Raw genomic sequence first — 24,508 nt, forward strand, 5'->3', positions numbered from 1 at the left:
TATTCACATCGGGCAGCAGCCCCCTTTTTTCTGTACTTGGCCATATCTGATCACATTATGCCGTCGAGATGGTGTTCTCACACGGTCACCTTCTCTGCCCATCACGTCAGAGGTTTCCTTGTGCCGAGAAGGTGTCCACCTTCCACGGTCACCTTCTCTGCCGTTCACGGTCAGAGGTTTCCTGTGTACACTCGTCCAAGTAGGGACACCACCCTCATTAGGACCCGAATTCGATTCACATATATCATCATTCATAATTCACTTGGCCTTAGCCAACATATAGACATCATAAATAAAAATATTTATGGCAAGACAGCATCATTAAAATCACGAACATAAGTTTGAGTTTTCGTTGAGAAAATAATTTGTATTTTTAGTATAGGAAAGCTTTAGTTTCCTTAACTTGGATCTTTCGTTCCGACTTTATTTGCGGGCGTACCCTTTTGAAAATATCACAATAGGAAAGTACTAATTTAGTTTTAAAACTAATCTAATTAAATCAGAAAGGAAAATCTCAAGCTTAAAACCTATTATTAATATTATTGTTATTACTCCTTAAGGAATTCCTAAACTTACATTACTTATTACGATTTCTTTTGTTATATCCGGTTCTGACGAAAATTGGGGTTCCATACATTACTAATACTCTACAAAGTTATAACAACTTGGATCATAACTAAATTGGGGTCCCTAGGAAATTAATTCCATCCGATCCAACAATTCTTCTTGTTCCTTGATAATTCTTGGCCCAGTAATTAATTAATTCTAGCTACTGTAAATTCCATGGGGCTAACCCACAAGCACCAAAAATATGATCCAATTCTAATTAAACTAGTGGTCCAAAATAGAAGGGTCCCAATTCTAGGATTAAATCAGCCCATATATCCCCTTCCCCAACACTTTTCGGGTTCGTTTGGTTTCCATGTTAGCCATAGTTAGTCCTCTCTATCTACCCTACTTTCCATGTTTGGTTTCCATGTTAGCAATCTGTGTGACCCGGTTCATACATCCCAATACCCGACACAGTGTGTGTTATGGAAATCCAAAAAATAGATAACTCCATCGGCGGTGCTCCATGCGATAGTCCACAATCTACAAATTGAAGATTTCGATTTTAAAACTTGTTGACTTGAATACTCCTTCATTTACTCCCTCCCCATCTACTACTGCCCCATTCAACCAACAATTGCAGATCGGCGACGCGTTTGGTGAACACTGCATTACGAAAATCTTGAGTGTCTTAGTTGCTTGCGTGGTTTATAATTAATCAATTGAGATGGGTATAATCCAATTCGAATTTCTCACTGCGTTTGTTTATATTCGTATAAGGCGCAAACGAACGACCTGGGTAAATCGATCGCCGCGACGCCATGGCCGACCACAATGCTTTTCAGAAGGTAAGTTCCTCATAACTCTGAACCCGACGACGGTATACCGTGATGAATAAACACATTTGGTGTTTAATCCAATTCGAATTTTCTCACTGCGTTTGTGTATATTGTATTTTGTTTGTTGAATAGATTGAATTGATTTTACCTGTTGTGAATGGCGAGATTGAAGTGAGTATGTTAACCTATGTTAGAGTTAATTATCGAGCCCTTGCGTATAGAAATTTGTGGGTGTGTAACTAAGCTACTCTATAGTTATTTGCTCCTAAACACCCATGGCCTTCACACTGTGTTCCTAATTGGCCGACTGTGTGAGGACATGAATTTTGATGCATATATTGAATTGATTTGGTGCTGCTACTGATGCAATTGAAGTCCTTATGGGGTGCTAAGTTGAGTTATTTATCTATTTTGTTATGCTGACAGTTTATATGCACTGACCATTCACCTTATGCAGTTGGTTTATGTATCTGTGTTATGTCTTTGTGATGACCTTGTAAAGTGATAATTCTGCTGTGATTGTTTGGCATTTGTTTTGCTGCTATTGTGCCTGAAGTAATTTGAGCAAGATTGTTGAGAACTGTTCATATAGGTGGATGCTAAGGAACCAATCGAGCTACTGCTTTTGCTTGAGGAAATACTAAGAAACCATAGGCAAAACATGCTCCTTGTAAGCATGATTATAACTCTGGCCAGATCCAAAGCACATAAAAGGAAACGGGGTAGAAGAGGTTTGTCCATTCTGGCACACCATAAAAAGACACGGGTTGTGGGCCACGATTTCATGTGTTCCTCTGAAATAGTGTCTAAATACACACATATGGTGCTTCGTGGGGTGCTCACTTTGCATGAGTTGTTATTAGTGAAACATGAACCGGTTGGTGATGACTGCACAGACTCAAGATGGAAGTGGTTTAAGGTATGTGAAATATGTAGTCTGCCATACTCTTGATTTTTCACAAGCATTGAGCTGACTCCTCAACCAAAAAATTTTGTAGGGTTGTCTAGGAGCGTTAGATGGGACTTACATACACGTACGAGTGCCCATTGCTGACACACCATGCTATCGTAATAGAAAGGGGCAAGTATCAACAAATACACTTGCAGTGTGTGATCGACAACTTCGGTTCGTTTACGTGTTGCCAAGATGGGAAGGTTCCGCAGGTGATTCGAGAGTATTATGCGATGCAATCAGCCGGCCTCTCGGGCTTAAAGTATCCAAAGGTAAAACATTCTGACATCTGTCTTAGTCATGAAGGCAGGCTTGAATCTAACCTTTTCACATGCTTTCCCATTTTCAGATTGCTATTACCTCTGCGACAATGCGTATGCCAACAGCGACAGATTCATCACCCCGTACAAAGGCATTCGGTACCATTTGAAGGAGTGAGGTGATGGAACCCAAGCACCGCAAACAGCCGAGGAATTATTTAACTTGAAGCACTCTAAAGCACGGAATGTGATTGAGTGTTCGTTTGCAGTGCTCAAGATGCGCTATGGAATACTTCGCAGCCCAAGCTTCTATCCTAACGAGGTCCAAACGGGCTTGATAATTGCTTGTTTCTTGCTTCACAATTTTATACGCACTCACATGGAGGTGGATCCGTACGAGGAATTGGTTGGAGTTGAACATGAAGATGGGTATGAGGGTGATCACGATGAACCTGTGGTGCCCACTATCTCTACCGTCGCGCCAACACCAATGTGGACGAAGAAGAGGGACGACCTTGCTGCTGCAATGTGGGCTCAGAGGACAAACGTGTGACTGAGTTGGTTGACATCATTCGGCCGAAACTTGTAATACTGCATTGAACTATGTCATTGCATGCTTATTAACACAATGGTGTGTACTTACTGCTTATTTGTGTGACAACTTATCATGTAATGATCAAACTTTGAATGATTTTTTTAGCTAAGCCTAATATTAAAATAACAGTGCATTTCATCTGCTATTTATATAAACATCATACATAAGCCAAAAGACTAGTCGCGCTTGTGCATTCTACATTCGACAAAGCATGAAACACAAGTTAAACTTACTGCCAACAACCATGTCGGCAACTTAAAGTATGAAACAACATATTCCTAAGGTAACAAAAGATATCGAGACTGGTCAGGGAAGAACGCAGATGGTTACGGGGTTGATTTGCGCGATGTAGCTGTCGGACTCCACGACGCGCACGATGAGCCTTTACGCGATGAGTACAACTACTTCACCGGCAACGTCCGAGTTTGATTCAGGCTTCCAACTCATCCACCAGCCATGCTTGGCAACACTTCATCAGTATTGGTCGAAGGCTCGTCAAAAAGCTTTCGGCGCACCAGTGTAAGCGGCTCGATGAAGGGCGAATTCACTTCGTCCTGATCAGTCGGAGAAGAAACATGCTTCCCACGAGTAGGTGCATTTGGTACGGGTGAATCAGTTATCACGATCAGCTCCGTGGCGTCGGATATGGTAATCACTTCGCGCGACTTTTCCTTCTTCACACCCTGAATCCCAAACATGGTTGTTAAGCGGCTATATTCAGCCTCGTAATAGTATGCTCCTGCGAGGGGGTTTGTCTGCAAAAAAAGGATAACAACACATAGCTGTGACTAAGCTGCTGCATTGATACCGACAACACGTTTCACACTCAACATCATACCCGGAATATAAACTTCCATGTTGCGCCGTCTGCAACGATCAGCTTCTCGTCAAGGTCCCAACGCACTCCCGATGTGCTAACAACTTCTTTGAAAGTCTGGTATCGAACCCGGAGTAGTTCCAAGCGACTGACAACATCCGAACAAGTTAATTCAGTGGAAAGCGAAGATTAATTACCTTACAAGCCTCATTGAGCGCCGCATCAGTCACGGAGTCATCATTCGATGAGCTCCCAGCTCGCAGTTTGATCACGGTAGAGAGTAGCAACGTATCCATGGTTGCGGTCCATTTTCCCCGGTAGAAAAAGGTTGCTTGCGGCGGGATTTGCGGGTTCATGGTTCCAAGTTGATGAGTAGGGGGGCTGGGAAGTTGGTTTGGATTTTTTACTCAACACGACACCTTATGTAATAGTTGAGGAAACGACCGCTTCTACAACTCCATAAATGGTCTTCCCATACCTATTACATCAAGTTAGATAAAGGTCACCTCCAACATCAATTAACTTCCTCCGCCGAGCTCGTTTGCTAGCCTACTAGGCATCCACGAAGTCCATTAATTGGGGAAGAGAAGACCAGTCGAGATCATGTATACAATATTGTTGGAGTTGCCGACGTGGAGATAACTTTAGCCATGCTTATATTCAGTTGATAGATTTTTGGAATAGACGTTTATTAAGAAATGATAATAAACATGTTGTAACATCCCAAATTTTTAGTTGCGACTTTTATTTTAATATGTTGATTGGAAATTTCATTTATGGAATTAAATTGTTGCTACGGGTCTGAGTTTGATTATGTGGAATAAATTGTCATGGATGAATTAGAATGAAGTGCTAATTTTTTTTAATTTGGGGAATCAATTTAAATAAAATCATGCATCTTGTTCTAGCCAAATAAAGTGGCTATTGTCGGCCCCTCCAATTATTGGAAATTATATTCTTTTCTTGGATTTGATAAATTGTTTTTGGATATTTATCCAAATTAAGTCCAAAACGAACTATTCCAAAATTGTGCTTCGTGAAAATTCAAACTCTTGCCTATAAATTTTTATGAGTTTCGGATATCTCATATTTTAATTAGGAGGATGAATTAGTTCTTTGATTTAATTGGAACCTCGTTGGTTCCCTTGAGCTATTTTAAGTGCAATTAAATCTTGCCACTTTTTATTTCTCATCCTAAATAAATGGAGAGTTGAATTATTTTCCTTGTGGCTAATTAAGCTAATTTTCGGCCCCTCCCTAATTGTAGAGGAGAATATATTGTTTCTTATTTTGTGGAATTCCTTTTGTTTAATACCAAATTAATACCTAAGTTAAATTAATTGGGGATGTGAATATTTCCTTGTGTTGCACGCCCCTTTTTGGTTAATTTCCTTGTGGAAATTTATTTAATTGTTGCCTATTTTATGAGAGTCTTTTCCTATAAAGAAATTACCAAATTTAAATCCTATTCTATTTAATTGAGGATTTAAATAATCTCCTTGTGCATTTTCTATGGAAATTTTCGGCCCCCTCTCTCTTATTTTCCTACTTAGAGATTTAATCTATTTGTTCCCGTGTTCATGGAATATTCATTGTTTTGCTTCCTAAGTTATGAATATATTCTCTCCAAGTAGATACCAAATAAATTCCTTGTTAATCCTACATGAAATTTTCGAAAATTCTTTCCTCCACTATTTTATTCTTTTAATTGTGGGATTTATTCAATTTTATTTTTCCCCACAATTAATTAATTAATTAATTTCTAAACCTAACACTAACCTTATTTAAACACCTAAACTAAACCCTAGCCCCCATTCTCCCTCAAGAAATCGGCCCCCTCCTCTCCTCCCTCGACCTCACGCCTCTCCCTCTCCCTCACTCTCCATCCTCTCCAAAAACTTCTCCCACCATTGTTTCTTGCATCAATTGGAGTGGATTTTCAAGAGTTCCCGACGAATCGTGCCAACGCTTGTTTCTACCATTCGTTTTTCTTGATTCAAGAAGGTATAACTAAGTTTTTCTTCTCATCTCCTTCATTTATACTTTATTCTTGAATCCTACATGCATTTAGAGGGTGTAGGAATCATAGATCGCAAATCAATCGGTGGGATGTGTGTTTGCTTGAGAACTTTGATGAATATGCGTTTTTGTTTGAGTTATGTGAAATTTGATTTGAATCCTTGGTGAATGGTATGAGTTTATGTGCAAACATGGTTATGAGAGAACCTTTTTGAGCATGATTTTGTGTTATAAGCATGAAAAATTGTATTTGGATGATTGAGGAAGAAACCCTAAATTCGAATCTGTGAGCCTGAAATCTGTTACGTTCGAACAGCAGTTTCTGATGTGCAATTGACCTAACAAACGATCGAATTTTGATGTGAACATTTTACTGATTAAATTTCAAGGTGTTTTCTATGTCTCGTGTGAATTTCAGCCCTTTGTATCGAAAAATGGAATTTTAATAAATGTTTGAAGTTGACTGCGCAATTCTGCCAGAAACTTGTGTTCTCGCCCAGAAAGTTTCGTATTCTGTTTGAACAACCAAATGACCTCTGTTTGATGTGATTCTTGAACTAAATGAACACTTGAAGTGTCTTCTGAGTCGTGTAAAAATTTCAGCCTCATTGGACATCGGATGAATTTATGGTGAATTTTTCAAATGAACTGCACAATGCTGCTAGAATTTTTATGTCCCGACCAGAGAGTTTAATTATTGATTTGACTGACTAAACGACGTTATTTCAGTGTGAAAATTTGTTTGGATGAACTTGAATGTGTCTTCCGTGTTGTGACCAAAATTTAGCTTCATATGAGGTCGGGTGAAATTTTAGTGATTTTTACAACACTGTCGCGCAGTTCTGCCAGTTTTCTGCCTTGATTAAATGACACTTATTTCCAAGTTTAAAAGTATGAGTGAACTACATAAAAAGACCCTGACGTTTCCATTTGTTTCACTCTAGACCCCCGACTAAAAAAAATTTCGCCACAAGTCTCTGGCCTTTAACATAATCACATATGAGGTTTTTTCTGACAAAAAGACCCTTCAGCCCTAAAAGGGCATTATGGTCATACCACTGCATGATGACTGCAACCACAGGCGTGATTTGACGGCCGCACGTCAGCCGTCAGTTATGATGGTGCGTCAGCGGTGGTTCAGACGACATACCACACAATCACGCCACGTATTGAGGACTTCAGACGTGATTTATCAAAATAACTTTCTTTGCAGAATATGTTCCATCTTTTAAAAATTTAGGGCAAATTAATGGAAAATTCATGAAAGCTAAATCAATTTTGGTTTGTCTTGTGACTTTGAAAATTAGGCATAAAAGCATGATTTTGTACTAGTGTTTGTTTTGAATTATCCTTAAATTGCATCTGATAAGGGTGAAGGCCTGAAGGGTGAAACTGTAGTATCTGACCGTTGAAAAAATTCTAATTTTTTTTGCAACAATATAAGATCAATTTTAAAAAATTTCAAACTATATTAACATAACTGTCTGCCGTTCTAAAATAACGTCACAGTACTTTCTTTTTGTCTATCTAAAAAAAATGCTATATTTCCATGTATTTAAAAGTAAATACTAAATTTATTATTTTTCTCTACTTATTATTATTTCAATTAAATTTTTCTCTTGTCAATTACTAATATATTGAAAATAAATACTTCATTTTACTTTTTACCACTTTTGACAAATAAACATCACATTTCAATAACTTATTTCACTCATTTAAATCATTTTATTATAAAATCAATGATACTTCTAAAAGTAGGATCCATGTTTACAAATTTTTTCATACTTATTTTATTTTACAGAATTAAATAATTTCTTAAAATTCAAACCAATAAAAAGAAAGGGTATGACACCTAATATCATGAAACTTAAAATAAAATCCCCCCCCCCAAACATTATTGGCATATAATAATATTATGAACTTAAATAATTGTTGAATTTTTGGTATTATCGACAATCCAACTACATTTCATTTGGTACTACATCATATTGTATGAATATGGTTACAACTGAAAAAATTATAGTGATACTCAGGAAGCTAAATATGGTTATCCATCTCATTTTAATGTAATTATATTTTGTTAATGGTGGAAAAAATTGAACAACTATTTAAATTTTGTAATATTATGTACCAAGTTTAAAATTTTTGGAAAAAAAACATATTTTTAAATTTTTTTGTGAAATTAGGCACAAATATCTCCAAAAAGAAATTAAAATCCAAATTGAAGTATACTCTATTGAATAGATCCAACCCAAAATTTAGGATCCGACCCGTACGAATCCGAATCGATATCCCTGCAACTTTTTTTGGAAGGTTGGAAAATTTGGAAATGGCGTTGATGTTGTTTTGATTGATTATCCATAGCCTTACACTTGACTTTCCTGTTGCCATTCTCTTCACATAAAGCTCGCTGGAGTTTTCGGAGATTTCACGTACGAGAAGGTGAATCATACCTCCGATTTTTAATATCTCTCATCAATTGAAATTCAGTTTTTGGAAGGTGACTTATTCTATTTTGATTTTGTTATTTCCCCTACTTATCTGAACCCTAAAGGTAATGAACGGTCCGCGCTTTCTTAATTTTTGCCTTTTTTCGTTAAATTCTAGATTTTCATTTTGCATAGTAGATGGCAGTATGTGGAACATCAATTTATTTCATACACTCAAAATATACATGCACAGTAGACGACAGCATGTGGAACATCAATTTGAGTTGACAAAGGTACAACCCTATTTTCTGCAAAAGTGCAGCCTCCCTGCAGAGTAGGCCTGCAACAGGAGGCAAGATGGCTGAAATGCCCTTCAAGGCATAAGGGCCTTTTAGTCCGAAAAATGGCTATAAATATCTGATATGTGATTATGTTAAAGGCCAGAGACTTGTGGCGATATTTTTTTTAGTCAGGGGTTTGGAGTGAAACAAATGGAAACGTCAGGGACTTTTTATGTAGTTCACTCTAAAAGTATTATGTGATGCATGTAAGTCCAAGGAACGTGTGTAACGATGTGATCGCGTGTGATACGTTGAAATATAGTAGGTGTATTTTTCCACTTTTGGACGAATATTGGGTTGGGTAAATTGAGAATAACGATGAGAGAGAAACTATAGGACATGCATAGTAATATGATTTTGTGGAAGGCTAACTTGTGTTGTCGTTGACAAGGGTGATTGTGTTTTCGTGAACTCGAGGAACGAGAGTTGCCATAAGTTGGATTGTGAATTGTTAAGCGAACGAGGTGGGTTTTCTTTCACAAAATCTTTTATTTTCCGAAAATATGATGTGGTGGTATAAGGGTGGTTTAACTTGTTATGTCATGCCAAAATGTTTTGTTTATGAGATTGTTGTATGATGCCTAGTTCGTCTGAGCTTGCTCTATTAGGCTATATGGTTGTGATGTGAAACGAATTCGGGTCTGAGTATCAGGCTGTGTACACTGGTGGGACCGTGAGCCGTCCTTGCTAGTCGGCCGGTCTCGTGGGCGGATAGTGTGGCCACACTTTCGTCGCGGAGGATGTTGAGTTGGCCTAAGAACTTAGGATGCGCTGTGTCTTCATACATAGGCGTTATCCTTGACTCTCTTTAAACCTTATTTCCGCTGCTATATTTTGAACTATGTCCCAAGACTTTAATCTTTTTCGTACTGTGTTTGAGCATGTTTGGTTGTGTTAGGTTTTTAACCGGGTATTTACAATGTTACTTTAAAATGGTGTTTACGTGTTTTAATCTAAATGTTTCTTTAGAAGTTAATTGGGTTTTAATATTTATTTTTCTCCGTTGCTTCTTTTAAAATAAACATATTTATCATAAGTCGTTTCTAATTAATAGTAAATTATAACCTTAGACTTCTTTCTTTAAACCAAAATGTTTTTCATTCTTTTGAATTAATTAAGTTTTCATTTAAAATGTTCTCCATGCATGTTGGTCACGATCGCCGCGTCCATAGTACCCCTAGTATGGGCGGTCGTGACACATGTAGATAAATATTGAGTATTGTATTGTTTATAGTAGATTTACGAAATTTTATTATGTACTATCCATTCTAAAAAATGGTTGAGCAATATGTTTACATCTACAAAAATCCAAGTAGTCTCCAAGTAGTCAAAATCCTCCGACTATTCATAATCCTCCTAAAATATTAGAAATCCTCCTATTTGTTTATTTAATCTAATCCCACTATTTTATGTAACCACCGAGTTGTAAAAATCATATCATATTAGCCGATTGCCCCGACACAACTGTAACCAAATATTAAATGCTCATATTCATTATGTTTTGCATTTCAAAATAAACAACCCTCACATGTATTGACTAATATAGTAGAAATCCTTTTATTTTTGCCCAAGTCCTAATCCCATTAACCAATGTATGAAGAATATGTTACAGTTCCTATCCTTTTTTCCCACTGGCACGTACCCCCCTATGCTGCATATCTTATTTCTTAAAATCTATATCATAACACATGTCTCATAACGTGTTTCTTGTAGATTGAATTATTTGCCATGGTCGAAAGTGCACGTAGTAGTAAATGCACAACAATATCATAAAGACACAACTTCTTCCACCACCCTGTTCACGTATGGATACACGCAAAATCTATATCATAACACATGTCTCATAACGTGTTTCTTGTAGATTGAATTATTTGCCATGGTCGAAAGTGCACGTAGTAGTAAATGCACAACAATATCATAAAGACACAACTTCTTCCACCACCCTGTTCACGTATGGATACACGCCTCTGTTCGATGCATTCATCAATTACAAACCAACCCCTTCCACTTTTTTGCAGCCTTTGCAATGGACAAATCTTGTCATAGTTATAAATGGGGTCGGTGTTGATAGGGGAAGAAGGCCAATAAATGTGTTAGCCGATGCAAAGCCAAGTGCAACTTCAATTCAGATAGCTATGGCGGACGAGGACCCATTTGGCGCCTACCATAGGCTTCCTTCCTTCATCAAAGTGTTTTCCATGTCCCGCAACAAAGCCGAGCTGGTATGCTTCTTTTTAATCCCACATTTCACATTATCGTGTTGGCTAGCTTGAGTTGCCTTACCAAGTGTATCTTGTTTGTAGCGACTCCCTCCGCAATGGGTTGCGGAACATGGGGATGACCTACCGTTTGACTATCGACTCGTAATGCCAATTGGATCACGATGACCAGTCCGTTTACTGAAAATAGCAAGTGGCTGCCACTTTTGCGTTGGATGGGCAGAATTCTGGCGTGGGAATAATATTTCCCATGGTGAGAAGCTTAGTTTCACCCTCGTCGATGTGAGGATTTTCCACGTCAAAAGATACAAATCGGGGACCGGGTGCCCACCACTCGGCAATCTCGAGCGTGAGTCTCTAATGAAAATGAATCTGTTATTGAAGTTCAGTTTAAAAAAGTCGCGTGTATTTAGTCCACTGACGCATATTTGTATATTAGCGTTGACCGAAGAGGAAGAGGACGAAGAGATCTACAACCCCGACATTGATTCGTCGGACGATTATGCCCCATCCGACGGGGAATCGGAGTTGGCGGACGACAGTGACTACGACGACGATCGGGGTGCGCTTGCTGACGATGAGTATCCCACATGGACGTTGAAGCTGACCAAGTCGAATATCAAGCAAACAATAGAAATACCGACTGACTTTTGGCAACTCCTCGTCCGTGCCGCGCCTCAGCATGATGTCGTGCATTTTCTGGTCGACGGGCAAACTTGGAGGCTCTTTCTCAAACATAGCTCGGGCAAGATCTGGATCAAGCATGGATGGCGTCGCTTCAAAGATGCCAATGCTTTGTTCCCGGGTGTTCGTTGCCATTTTAAGCTCGTCGATGCTCAAGACATCCAGTTCTATGTATGGTTTGATCGGCCTTGAGCAGCGTGTGTGTTCTCATTGAGATGCGGCTATGTTCTTAGTTCTTATGGTTTGGTATGTTTGTGTCAAATGTGGTGTGCGCATTTTCCCTTAACTAGTAATGCAACCACTTATGTAATGTAGATGCTTGTATCCAATGTGATGTTATCAATACTACGTTTGTTGCACTATGATGAAGTTTGCAAATTCTCACCCGTTTGAGGCCAACCACGACACTAACTGTATTTGATAAGATTTACGAACTTCACATCAACACAGCAGATTGTAAATGCATCAGATTCTCAAATTATGGAGCGATAATAGTCATAAAACAAAATACAAACTATGGCTATGCATCCCAACGTGAAACACCAAAAAAAGTAGTTAGCATACTACATACTGATGCAGCCGCCCTAATTAGTTACATGGCATAATGTTTAAACCACGATAGATAACAAAATACCTACAAAAGCCACAGACTTAACCAATTTCAAATCATTCCATCGGTCTCTAGGAGGTCGAGCACAAACGCCGGGCGCGCCCATTCATCCAATCCCCTAAACAGATCCATAAGCTCAGGCTCCTTGACTAACTTTATTGCGGCATAAAATTGTTGTTTGATGGTCAGCCCGGGCCCTTCAGCTGGTTGAAGACCTCGGTTCTCTTCGTGCTTAGATCAAACTCATAACCAATTCGGTTAGAGATGTCCTTCAGCCGATCATTGGTGTCTTCATGGATGCGATTCATCAAAGCAAGGACACTGTCCATCTTGTCCTCGGCCTTCCTCTTCTTCGGCACTTTGTTTTGCACCCTCGTAGGTACTCTCACCGGTGCCGGTGCCGGTGCCAGTGCCGAAGTGCTATCATCTACCATCTCTGGCATCATACTGCTAGGAAAAACTTCATCGGGGAAGAGTTCATCTAAAGTAATTGGTGAAGACTTAGCTGAACTTTCACCAACATCAATCTTAGAACCATATATCTTTTGAACCGCCTCCATGGTGTCCATGCCCTTAAGCCCCTCCGTACGGTCCTTGCCGAAAATCTCCTTCCAGTCACTCAACATAGGCCACGACTTATTCCTCATATACTTGGCGTTGCTGTCTTTCTGCCACACACATTAAACCAAAAACACAAATTACAAAGTGTACAACCAACTGGATCATGCTTATGGTAAGAATGATTGGGATAGTCTGGTGCATGAGCATTCTGTTTAAATGTGTAACATAATATGCTTGTATGTGCGTTATATCTCTGACTAGCACGATTACATTCTTAAACTTCTATGTTTTTATAACTGGAAATTCAATCTAAACTAAACCAATTAAAGTTGCAAATTTAACATTGAGCCAGAGGCACCAAACTTGTTTAATCATCGTTCAAACAACATAATAACTAACACATTCCATTCATAACCACCAATATTCCTCTGCCAATAGCATACTATCCACAGAGCAATTTGCCAATAATAACAAATTCTATGCAATTTTCCACAAAGCACATGAACTATGCTATTGGTGCACCCGAAACAAGGGCAAAACATATCAACACATAAACCCATACTACTATCTAAACTTGCAAATTTTGAACAGTTTTACCTGCACAACTCGTGCCCATTGTTCATCATCGATATCTATCTTGTACTCACCATCCGTATTGAAACAAACTCCACTACGGTCAAGTATTTGCATTAGAGAATAGTAATTCTTTTTCCAAGTGGTGATTTTCGACTTGATGTGAGGGTGAACAACAATATCAGTTTTTGGAAATTCACGTTTCATTGCCTCCAGAGCATGGGTTAGATAACCTGAACGGAAGCCATTGTCCGACTTCCATCCGGTTGCAGCCAACTCTTTCATAGCTGACATAAGAATCGCCTCCTCGCGTTCTGTCCAACAACGTCTAGCGCCAGCTGCTATTACCCCTATGTTGGGAACCATATCCAAGCTACCTGCAACGAAAAAGCAGTTATCTCTCACGGCCGTAGCTACTAAGCACAGTAAGGGCGCTTAGATGAAGGCATTACCCTCTGGTAATGGACTGCCGTCGGTGTCATTACCACTGCGGTGTTGAGATGCCATTAGAGCAAACGATAGTGATGCTAAGATCCTGGTATTACAGGCAACAAAGAAATCAATTAACCAACAAATTAAGCGGTCAAATTCTATGGATGCAGATTGACTCAACCAAGCTACAACAAAGTACTACAGATATGGTTGGACCCAAGGCAAAGACGACTAGATTGAAATAAACAGATTGACCATATTGAAACCATGAATAAGCTTTCGCCGTGTTCACCCACATCAAAGTATAAAAAGGAATACATACAAGCATACAAATAGACAACTGAATTGATGACCAGTGGTATCAATAGACATGAAACAGGAATACATATGCAACCATTGGACAACAACATCAGACATAATCTCCACATTTGGTATGCTTGTACGTGTCGATTGCTTGATACCCTCACAAACGGAATACATACTACCTCAGATAACCGAGTCGAGAGACCTTCGGAGGAGCTGCAACACTCAGTCGACCGTCGTCATTGCCATAATGTTAGAGAAGATATGAAATTGCGTGGGCGGGATCTAGGTTTTGACGGCACATTTTTTATCAGCCCCAAATTAGGGAGAACGAGGATAAACTAGGTATTTTGAAAAATAAACGAGGATAAAACCGTGATTCCATGCGTGTATCAACAGTTTGGATATCTCATACCAAACAGAGTGATTAAAATCGTAGGATATGAGTCTGTTCAACCAAACACTTGGGTGTGATTATTAACTCCATCCCTAAACATGCTGTTGGAGGTTACAACATCCAAACCTATGTTGGGACATCATGGAAACCAAACGAACCCTTCGTCTCTCTCTCCCTCTCCCTAAATTACTATTCACCTTTTTCCCCAATTGCACAAAATAGGGAACCCCTTCCCTAATTTAGAGTTTCAGCTCCCTCCCCTCCATCATCTTCTCTGTCTCTCTTCCCCCTTTCTCTTCTTTTCTCTCTTCCCTTCTCTCCTTCTCTTTCTCGGCTCCCCCTCTCTCCACAACGTCATCAGCTCTGCCACCGTCGCCAAGGATCTCCCCCAGCCGCCGAATATTTGTTCATCTATTTCCTCTCTTTTCTTTTGTTTAAACCCCAAAGATTACATTTTTGATATCAAAACTTTGTTAGTTCAACTTTTCAGATTTTAAAGGAATGAAAGCAGTGACGATTTTCGGAGCGTGGGTTGTCGATTGCCGGCAACGGAGTGCCGAACTTGCTGCCGGAAGTCTCTCCGGCATACTCATATATTATTTCAAGCTAAGTTCTTAGGGCATCCACAATGGGGCGCCCTAAGGCGCACCCTATGCATTTTATTTTATTTGAATATTTAAATAACAAAAAAATTGGGAAAAAACTTCATTTCATATATAAAAATTAATACATTACAATAAGAATTAAAAAAAATACGCAAACTCAACGACGGCGGTTACGGGCCCACACTTCTTCAATCATGTCGTTCATGAGTTGCGCATGGTCTTGTTGGTTGCGCATTGAGGCTTGTCTAGCTAGAACCTCGTCGAAGCCCGACGGCAATCCTCTAGCGGGGGGCTCGGTCGCCGTACTGGACGAGCTAGATGCACCGTCATCATCATTCCACTCGGTGATGCTCCCACCTTCATGCTCGACTATCATGTTGTGCATGATAATGCACGTATACATGACATCGGCGATGATTTCCTTGAACCAAAGACGAGTCGACCCTCTCACAACGGCCCACTGTGATCGGAGCACACCAAATGCCCGCTCGACATCCTTCCGCGCCGACTCCTGCTTTTGCTCAAATAAAACCCTCTTCTCACCCATTGGGCAGCTGATCGTCTTCAGAAAAACAGGTCCCCGTGGGTATATGCCATCGGCCAAGTAGTACCCCATGTCGTATCGGCGCCTGTTGGCAGTGAACTCGATGGTCGGGTCATTGCCGTTGCATTGCTCGGTGAAGAGGGTGGAGGAGTTGAGGACGTTGATGTCGTTGTTTGACCCGGCTACGCCGAAGTACGCATGCCAGATCCAGAGTCGATGGTCAGCGACTGCTTCGAGGATCAAAGTCGGGTGGGTGCCCTTATATCCACTAGTGAATTGGCCTCTCCACGCCGTCGGACAATTCTTCCACTCCCAATGCATACAGTCGATGCTCCCTAGCATCCCAGGAAAGTCATGCGTCGTCTCGTGCATCTTCGTCAGGCCCAGACAATCAGCGGCAGTCGGCTTGAGCAAATATGTGTTGATGTAGGCCTCCACTACTCCCCTACAAAATCTCTTCAAGCACTCCCGACCTGTTGTCTCCCCGACGTGGAGGTACTCATCAAAAATGTCCGCCATGGTGCCGTAGGCCAACTGACGGAGTGCAGCCGTGCACTTTTGCAATGGTGTAAGGCCGGGTCTGCCGATGCCGTCTTCCCGATACGTGAAGTATTCATCACGTAATGACAACGTCCGGACAATGCTGAGAAATAGGTAACGCGGCATTCTAAACCGCCGGCAGAAAATAGTCGGTCCCCACCGTGGTTGATCGGCAAAATAGTCTTCAACCAGACGTTGGTGAGCTGCCGCGTGGCCGCGGCGGACAGACGTCCGACGTCGAATAGGCCTGCGGATCTGCTCCGCCGCCGCCTCCTCGCGCTGCAGTTCGAGTAAGCATTCCGCCATGGCCTCTTCAAAGGCTGCATCTAAGGCTGCTGAGGTCTCCGAGTGCGAACTACCCGATTCCGAGGAGCTAGAACTAGTGGTGTCATCGTCGTGGTTCATTTTGGTATGTGAGATAGGTAGAAATGTGAGAGAGGAGCGAAAGGAGAGAGGCGAGATGTTCGTATGAACAAGTGAATGAAAAACGAGGTTTAAATAGAAAAAAATAAAAAACGCGTGGCATAGTCCGCGACCATCGTCCGCCGATCCCGCAATGGGGCGCCCGATGGCGCGGACGATGGCCTATCGTCCACGCCCATCGTCCGCCCAGCCCACAATGGCACGGACGATGGGCCATCGTCCGCGCTTCAACCGCGGACGATGCATCGGGCGTGGGTTTAGGGCGCGGATGATGGCGTGCACCCACAATGGGGCGGACGATGGCACCCGCGGACGATGGCGTGCCATCGGGCGTCCCATTGTGGATGCCCTTATTATCCTTTGAGAATCTGTCATTTTTTTAATATTTTTTTTTGGAAGCTATTACAACTATGTTCTTTGAGGGCTAAATGTTGCCTACATGAAATACATATCGAATGCTAAATTGGTGTTTTGCAAAACTGGATACTAAGTTTGTATTTTGGTAGAGACATGTTTTGCCTATATGTCATGTTGCAATATGTGTGGAGAAAAGTAAGGGTGGGTTGTTGGTACTCACCTCCTCTATGATGTGAAGAAGAAAAAGACTCGTTGTTGTTGGACTTTCCTCTATGATGTGGACGTCATTTTCCCTGCTATGGTGGAAGGATTCTTGCTGCCTTTTGGAGATGAGTATTTTTGGTAGGAGGGTGGGGCAGATGAAAGTGACGGTGGTATTTATTTGCAAGGAATGCAAGTGGCCTGACATTCTTCTCCTAAATATTCTCTTTTGTTATGAGATATGATTCGCCTGCTATCATTAAAAGCACATTTAATGCTGCAGTCGGAAAAATCAATCCTCTAGGATCTGCCTCAATTTATTTATATTTGTTTTATTATTTAACTTGCATTAATTTAATTATTTGGAATATTTATTTGCTTATTTGTTTGATTTGGTGTAGGAAAAACCGATTCTAGTTCGGGACTGCTCTTGTTGATGTACCCGCCTTCTTCAAACGCACGATGTATAAATTAAATCTTTGTTAGACTTTTGTTAGATGTACCGAGCATTAAAATTTTAATTTTGGGATCTGATTCTTTTATATATATATATATATTATACTTGGCTAACGTCAGAAACAACAACAACGACACTCTATCGTAAACAACACTCTATCGTAGTTCGAAATTAATTACTCAAAACGTCACTTATTTATATATAATCACGCCAACATTGTTATTTCTAATAATATCATCTTAGCGGGTCGTTACAATACTTCAAGTATCTCAAAACCCTACGCAGAGCTTTCCAATGTTCCTTGCTTGGGTTGCTCATTAATCAGCTCAGCTTATTCACCGTACACGCAAGATCTGGTCGGGTGCAGTTTGTGATAAACATTAAACTCACTATGATCTTTGCATATTCTTCTTGAGCTACAGGCTCACCCGTGTGCGTACTCAAATGCACGTTGGGTTCCAATGGAGTCTTAGCTGGCTCACAATCAAATGAGTGAAACTTCTTAAGCACTTTCTCAATGTAATGAGATTGTGTCAAAGCAATTCCCTCATGATTTCTTTTAATCTTGATTCCGAGAATCACATCAGCTAAACCCATATCTTTCATATCAAAATTTCTTTTCAACATGGTTTTTGTCTCGTTAATAATGGCACTATTACTGCCCATTATCATTATATCATCAACATAAAGACACACAATAACAAAACCATTATCTGTGTTCTTAATGTAAACACACTTATCACACTCATTGATAGTGAACCCATTGGACAACATCACATTGTCAAACTTCAAGTGCCACTGAAAAGACGCTTGTTTTAATCCATATAGGGACATTACTAGCTTGCATACCTTCCTTTGTTGGCCAGGTACTACATACCCTTCAGGTTGCTCCATATAAATTTCTTCCTCCAATTCACCATTCAAAAAGGCAGTTTTCACATCCATTTGGTGAATTTTAAGATTGTGTAAAACAGCAATTGCAAGAAGCACCCGAATGGAAGTGATTCTCGTAACAGGTGAATATGTGTCGAAGAAATCATATCCTTCTTGCTGCTTAAAGCCTTTTACAACTAGGCAAGCTTTGTACTTTTCAATAGTACCATGAGTTTTATATTTCCTTCTCAGGATCCACTTGCACCCTAAGGTCTTAAAGCCTTCTGGCAAGTCTACTAGCACCCATGTGTTATTTCTCATAATTGATTCAATTTCACTATTGATCGCTTCTTGCCAAAATGGCGCATCTGGGCCAGACAACGCTTCAGCCAATGACTTTGGTTCGTCATCCAACATAAAAGTTATGAAGTTGGGACCAAATGTCTTAGCAATTTTAACTCTTTTACCACGTCTTGGTTTTACATCCTCAGGACTTGAACTCGTCCTTTTTTGAGGATTAGAACTAGTGGATTCATCCGTCATTCTTTCACTAAGACGATCCTCCTACTTCTTGCAAGGGTACACATGCTCAAAGAATATAGCATTTCTTGACTCAATTGTTGTTCCTTCAGCCACGCCAGGCACAAGTGACCTATGGACTAGGAAACGATAGGCACTACTATTAAGTGCATGGCCAATAAAGATACAATCGACTGTTTTAGTACAAAAAGTTTTAAGTTAGTATATATCATATAAAAAGTTTGATTGTGTTTCAAATTAGTACATTCCGTCAAATAACATTAACACCGTTAACTTTTTCTTATTTTTCATGCTTCACTCCAAAAATAAGTGTTTCTTTACAGCATGAAAGCTTCTGTTTGAATTAGTGTTTCATGATTAATCGATTGTTCTGTCTTGTAAATGACATTGATTATTTGTGTGCAACAATTTTTGCATTATAGAAGGGCAAGAGACTGTTCAAGATTTTGTTATGTAGCTGCAGGAGATCCAAGACATCGTTCCAACGCCGGTGCAATAAAATTTTTCTTCTCACAACTTGCTACATTTCTCCCATTTTTAATGCTTGTTTGAAGATGATTAATTATTTGTTTCCTTCACTGAAGTTGAGGAGGCTGAGAGTGCAGCAACGGATTAAAAGCATGAAATTTGAACCCGATGATGATAGTGAGCTGCCGGAAAAACAATCATCGATTCCTTTTCTTCCTCATGTGGTAACTCTCCTGGATATTGCAAATCATTATTCTTTAGTTTACTTGTTTATTGAGGGATTTCCTTTTCTCGTTCAATTGTTATATTCGTTATCTTTTGATATTGTCGTATGTTATAAATGTGTTATACATAAGTAGCTAACTCGACTATCCATCTCTTTGATTAGAACACAAGGACGTTGAATACTCCGCATTCGACAATATGGATGATTTGCTTGGCAATAGAGTGGAGTGAAGCATGAAAAATAAGAAAAAGTTAACGGTGTTAGTGTTATTTGACGGAACGTACTAATTTGAAACACTAATCAAACTTTTTGTATGATATATGCTAACTTAAAACTTTTTGTACTAATTTGAAACCTGAAACATTTTGTATGTTTGTGTAATTACTGTCGATTTTGCATTTACGCTGATTGTGCGAAATTTCAATCAAGCTGGAGGAAAACTGACAATCTAACACACTCCACACATGGACGACACGTGTCTTCAAATTATTTTTGTAATCTAATTTTTTAGTATATTTAAAATTACAAAATTAATGGTGTGTAATTCAGGATCACATATTAATGCGTACGGAAGTAGTACCACGCACAACTTTTATATTTCATGCTAATTACTCTATCAGTTAAAAATAAATTTTTTATTTTGTCATTTTTTCCATCCATCAATAAATATTTTATTTATTTTTACTATTGTTGATAATGAATATCATGTTCTATTAATTTTATCTCACTCACATTTATATTATAAAACTAACACTCCATTCATCCGTGAATATGAGTCTCGTTTTTCCATTTTAGTCCATCCGCAAATAAGAGTCACGGTTCTCTTATAAAACTATAAATGCTATTAGGGTCCTACATTCTACTAACTCATTCCACACACAGAAGACACGTGTCTTCAAATTATTTTTGTAATCTAATTTTTTAGTGTATTTAAAATTACATAAATAATGGTGTGTAATTCAAGATCACATATCAATGCGTTCAATTCATTTTTCCATTGCCGTCCGTCCATCAATAAATATTTTATTTATTTTTTACCCCGTTTGGTAATAAATCTCACATTCCTTATAAAACTAATGCTCCCTCCGTCTGTGAATAAGAGTTTTGGTTCTCTTTTATCATAAATGGTAATAAAGTCTCACATTCTGCTAATTCATTTCCTCACATTTCATTTAAAACTAATATATTCTAGTGGGACCCATATTTCACTAACTTTTTTCCAACCATTTTTCATAAAATTTCTTAAAACTCGTGCCGCCAAAAAATGAAACTTCTAGAGGAAGTACTAGTATATAAAAGTAGGATTCACTGTCCACTAAAATTTTCTACTAACTTTCTACTAACATTTTTTAAAACTTGTTTCGAGTTAAAACTCCTCTTATATTGGTGGACGAAAGGAGTAGTAATCGTGTAAATTGTACACCTAAAATAAAACAAAAGAAGAATTGGAAATTTAGAAAATGTGTGCACCGTTTCACAAATATTACAAAACTCAGAAAATATGTCTCTAAATATGATTAAGTAGTTTTAATTAAATAAATTAATTTATTATTCTGGCCTAAATATTAGCTTTTCTTCTTATTGGAAAGCCGACTTTCTAATTAATAAATTAATTTAATACATGTAATTCCTGCTTTTATTTTAGATTTCAATATAATGGTGCATGAATTATTCTCCCTCAGCTCCCGCATGAGTGGGGCCAGTTTAACCGAATCATTTTTCTTTAATACAGTAATAATTAACTTTCTTCTTTCCCTTAACATAATAATAATTGTGCTAAATAGTACTCCCTCCATCCCATAGTAGATGTCACACTTGGGAGATAACACGGAATTTTAGGAGATGTTATTTTGTGTGTTAAGTGGTGAGAAAAAATATAATTTTATAATTAATGTGAGAGGGAACTTTTTCCAAAAGAGGAAATGTGACATTTTTTGTGGGACAAACTAAAAAAGGAAAGTGTGACATATATTATGGGATGGAGAGAATATTGATTTTTGAGAATGTGTTAGTTATCTAATATTATTTGATTTTCTTGATTAAAATGTGACTATCATTTATTGAATTATTAAATTAATTAAGGGATGTTTTACACTTTGAAACTACCTTTGTCACATTATTAATTGGCATATTCCTTATCCTAAGGGGTCGTTTGGTTGTACTGATAGGCCTTGATAGGGCCGCCTATCGGAGGTATATCAGCCGTTAGGTTGTACTGATATACTATCTCGCGACCCGGTAAACCAATCAAGATCCGGATGAAATTTAAGATTGCTACCTGCATTTCACCTATAACACTGTCCAGGTCCTCCCCTCCGATATTGCTCAATCTCGCGAAGCCCGTTTGGTGAAATTCGGCCAAGTCACAATTATACCCCTTCACTCCAACGTTTCAAGCCCCAGCTCCGCAAAGAGAGGTCGGCCATCGATTTTAGGGTTTGCATTCAATTTTGTATGAAATTTTGTTAGCCCGTTTGGTAATCATCGTTTTAGGTAATCTGTGAATGATTTGCAGATTCGTCGACCACATTTGGTGATATAGTAACCTGGGCTCGATTTTGAAGCGATTACCCATGGCTAATGAAGAGGAATCTCGAAAGGTACACAAAATTCACAACTACACAACGCTTAGTTATAATCAGTCTAGTTTCGATCTCTATTAAGAGCTTTGTACAATTGTCTTGGTTGTATGGAGTAATTGTCTTAGTTAGAGTAATTGGATTTGCGTCCAACTGTTTGTCTGTGTTCCTTCTCAGGTTGGAAGGAGGCGTGATGAGATGACAACCGTTTTGATTTTACTTGAGGAATTATTAAGTAATCTTCAAATTAATTTGTTGTTGATATCTCTCATAATCACTCTAATTGGACCAAATACTCGCAAGCGCAAACGTTGGTACATAGAGGATCCAACCCGAATGTTCGATTCAATTCCTGCTCATGTCAAGCAGTTAGATAGGCTTGTCCGTCTCACAGATCGGTCTTGCATTGATAATTTACGGATGGATAGAAACACATTTTGCCGACTATGCCGTATACTCCGTGATTGTGCAGGGTTAATTGATCAAAAATTTGTCACTGTTGAAGAACAAGTTGCCATGTTCTTATGTGTTCTATCATTTTATCATCCAAAAAATCTAAAACTATCATTATTAAACAAAAGTATCATTTTATCATTTGAAACTATCATTTTATCCCCTCAAAGTATCATTTTATGATGCAAAAGTATCATTTTATCATCCAAAAATCTAAAATTATCTTTATATGATGCAAAAGTATCATTTTATCATTTGAAACTATCATTTTATCCCCTCAAAGTATCATTTCATGAAGCAAAAGTATCATTTTATCATTCAAAAATCTAAAACTATCATTTTATGATGCAAAAGTATCATTTTATCATCCAAAAAATTTAAAACTATCATTATTAAACAAAAGTATCATTTTATCATTTGAAACTATCATTTTATCCCCTCAAAGTATCATTTTATGATGCAAAAGTATCATTTTATTATCTAAAAATCTAAAATTATCATTATTAAACAAAAGTATCATTTTGCATAGTTAACGTCGACATCTCAATCATGGATGCATTATTTATTTTGGGTGGGCAGACTCACTCAAACCACTCAAAAAACCATTTGGTATCAATCAAAATGAGATAAGAGCAAAGTTTCTTGTCTTATTTCACGTTGCTTGCTGCCTTTGTCTTCCTTAACTCTGTTTCCCTTCTGTCCAAAGGTAATTCACAAGCATTTTCTAGTGGCTATTGCAAAAAGCATAAGACATGACTGTGATATCTTTCATATGCAATTGCTTCTCTATAATCATTTTTCAAGAATCTTGGGCTTCGGTGCCCAGCTCTCTAAAGAGCCAGGCACAGAAGATGAAACACTATTTGCAACAGAGAAACGCGATGCCAAAATTAGAAATAGGGTTTGCAAGGATAAAAATGTCACTATAATAATCTTAGAAGGACAAATTTGTCCATGTATTTTTGTATCAGCAGTTTCTGCAGTCCAAACCAAACATAATATAAGCTATCATGGGGTTGCTGTCGGTACAACCAAACATCAAAGTGAGATACATATCTTACCACACTATCATGTAAAATCAATGTGAGGAGGCTATCTCATATAACCCTGTCAGTGCAACCAAACGAGCCCTAAGTGTATGCTGATAAATTGATAATATCTAGATATATATACTTAGTGCTTGTTTAGTAGACATATTAAGATAACATAAGGTAACTAAGGCTTTAAGATAAGAATCAAGATAATTTTTTGATAAAATTTTAGTGGTGTTGTTTGGTTGATTAGATAAAAATCAAGATAATTTTTAGATTAGATTGGTAACTACATTTTGCCCTTATAAGCATAATTAATATATTTATTTATTTTAATTAATTTAGTATTTTATACAAAAATTTTGCCAATTTACTAATCGTGAATTTTTATACTGTTTCGAATATTTAATTCATTAATCATTAATTAAACCTTAATTCACATTATCGTCCACTACTAAAACAGTTAGTAATGGTCGAATAGAGGAGCGTAGATGTAATTCCATATGTACTTATATTTATATACATTAATACATACATGACAACGTTATATATAGGTGATGTTGCACACAGCACACAAGTCCATAAGATCACCCTAAGCTCGATTCACATCCATTCAAAAACACTCTTACCA

The 24,508-nt window shown here is 38.5% G+C and overlaps 2 protein-coding genes and 2 long non-coding RNA genes across 5 annotated transcripts; 2 read left to right on the plus strand and 2 right to left on the minus strand.

Annotated features, from left to right (window-relative positions):
- Positions 1 to 919: 919 nt before the first annotated feature.
- Positions 920 to 3,321, plus strand: LOC121803117. Of its 2 annotated transcripts, XM_042202822.1 has the most exons (5): positions 920 to 1,208; positions 1,330 to 1,397; positions 1,981 to 2,307; positions 2,387 to 2,612; positions 2,690 to 3,321. In XM_042202822.1, exons 2-5 carry the CDS (start codon positions 1,371 to 1,373, stop codon positions 2,776 to 2,778), a joined length of 669 nt encoding a protein of 222 aa, XP_042058756.1. In that variant the 5' UTR covers positions 920 to 1,208; positions 1,330 to 1,370; the 3' UTR covers positions 2,779 to 3,321. The 2 variants fall into 2 exon arrangements, with proteins under 2 accessions (XP_042058756.1, XP_042058754.1); XM_042202820.1 differs by having other exon boundaries at positions 920 to 1,397.
- LOC121803118 lies at positions 3,313 to 4,472 on the minus strand. The gene is made up of 2 exons (XR_006050915.1): positions 4,034 to 4,472; positions 3,313 to 3,950 (listed from the first exon to the last, which is right to left on the minus strand). It is a non-coding gene; the product is annotated as an uncharacterized LOC121803118 (long non-coding RNA).
- A 6,422-nt stretch (positions 4,473 to 10,894) lies between these two features.
- On the plus strand, positions 10,895 to 12,066 carry LOC121803428. Its single transcript, XR_006051005.1, has 3 exons — positions 10,895 to 11,023; positions 11,105 to 11,369; positions 11,460 to 12,066. It is a non-coding gene; the product is annotated as an uncharacterized LOC121803428 (long non-coding RNA).
- Positions 12,067 to 12,158: 92 nt separating this feature from the next.
- LOC121803212 lies at positions 12,159 to 14,486 on the minus strand. The gene is made up of 4 exons (XM_042202909.1): positions 14,366 to 14,486; positions 13,901 to 13,983; positions 13,473 to 13,825; positions 12,159 to 12,982 (listed from the first exon to the last, which is right to left on the minus strand). The coding sequence occupies exons 2-4, from the start codon at positions 13,953 to 13,955 to the stop codon at positions 12,500 to 12,502; spliced, it is 891 nt and encodes a 296-aa protein (XP_042058843.1). The 5' UTR covers positions 13,956 to 13,983; positions 14,366 to 14,486; the 3' UTR covers positions 12,159 to 12,499.
- Positions 14,487 to 24,508: the final 10,022 nt, after the last annotated feature.

Source organism: Salvia splendens, chromosome 5 (genome assembly GCF_004379255.2).
Source record: "Salvia splendens isolate huo1 chromosome 5, SspV2, whole genome shotgun sequence".
In the NCBI taxonomy this organism is placed as follows: domain Eukaryota; kingdom Viridiplantae; phylum Streptophyta; class Magnoliopsida; order Lamiales; family Lamiaceae; genus Salvia; species Salvia splendens.

What these genes read in the sequence shown, in the direction of transcription:
- LOC121803212 (XM_042202909.1), bottom strand. Translation starts at nt 13,955, where the DNA reads ATGGCATCTCAACACCGCAGTGGTAATGACACCGACGGCAGTCCATTA. An exon ending in CGGCAGTCCATTACCAGAGG is followed by an intron (nt 13,826 to 13,900) that starts GTAATGCCTTCA and finishes TTTTCGTTGCAG; the next exon opens with GTAGCTTGGATATGGTTCCC. An exon ending in AATGGGCACGAGTTGTGCAG is followed by an intron (nt 12,983 to 13,472) that starts GTAAAACTGTTC and finishes TGTGTGTGGCAG; the next exon opens with AAAGACAGCAACGCCAAGTA.
- LOC121803117 (XM_042202820.1), top strand. Translation starts at nt 1,371, where the DNA reads ATGGCCGACCACAATGCTTTTCAGAAG. An exon ending in ACCACAATGCTTTTCAGAAG is followed by an intron (nt 1,398 to 1,980) that starts GTAAGTTCCTCA and finishes CTGTTCATATAG; the next exon opens with GTGGATGCTAAGGAACCAAT. An exon ending in CAAGATGGAAGTGGTTTAAG is followed by an intron (nt 2,308 to 2,386) that starts GTATGTGAAATA and finishes AAAATTTTGTAG; the next exon opens with GGTTGTCTAGGAGCGTTAGA.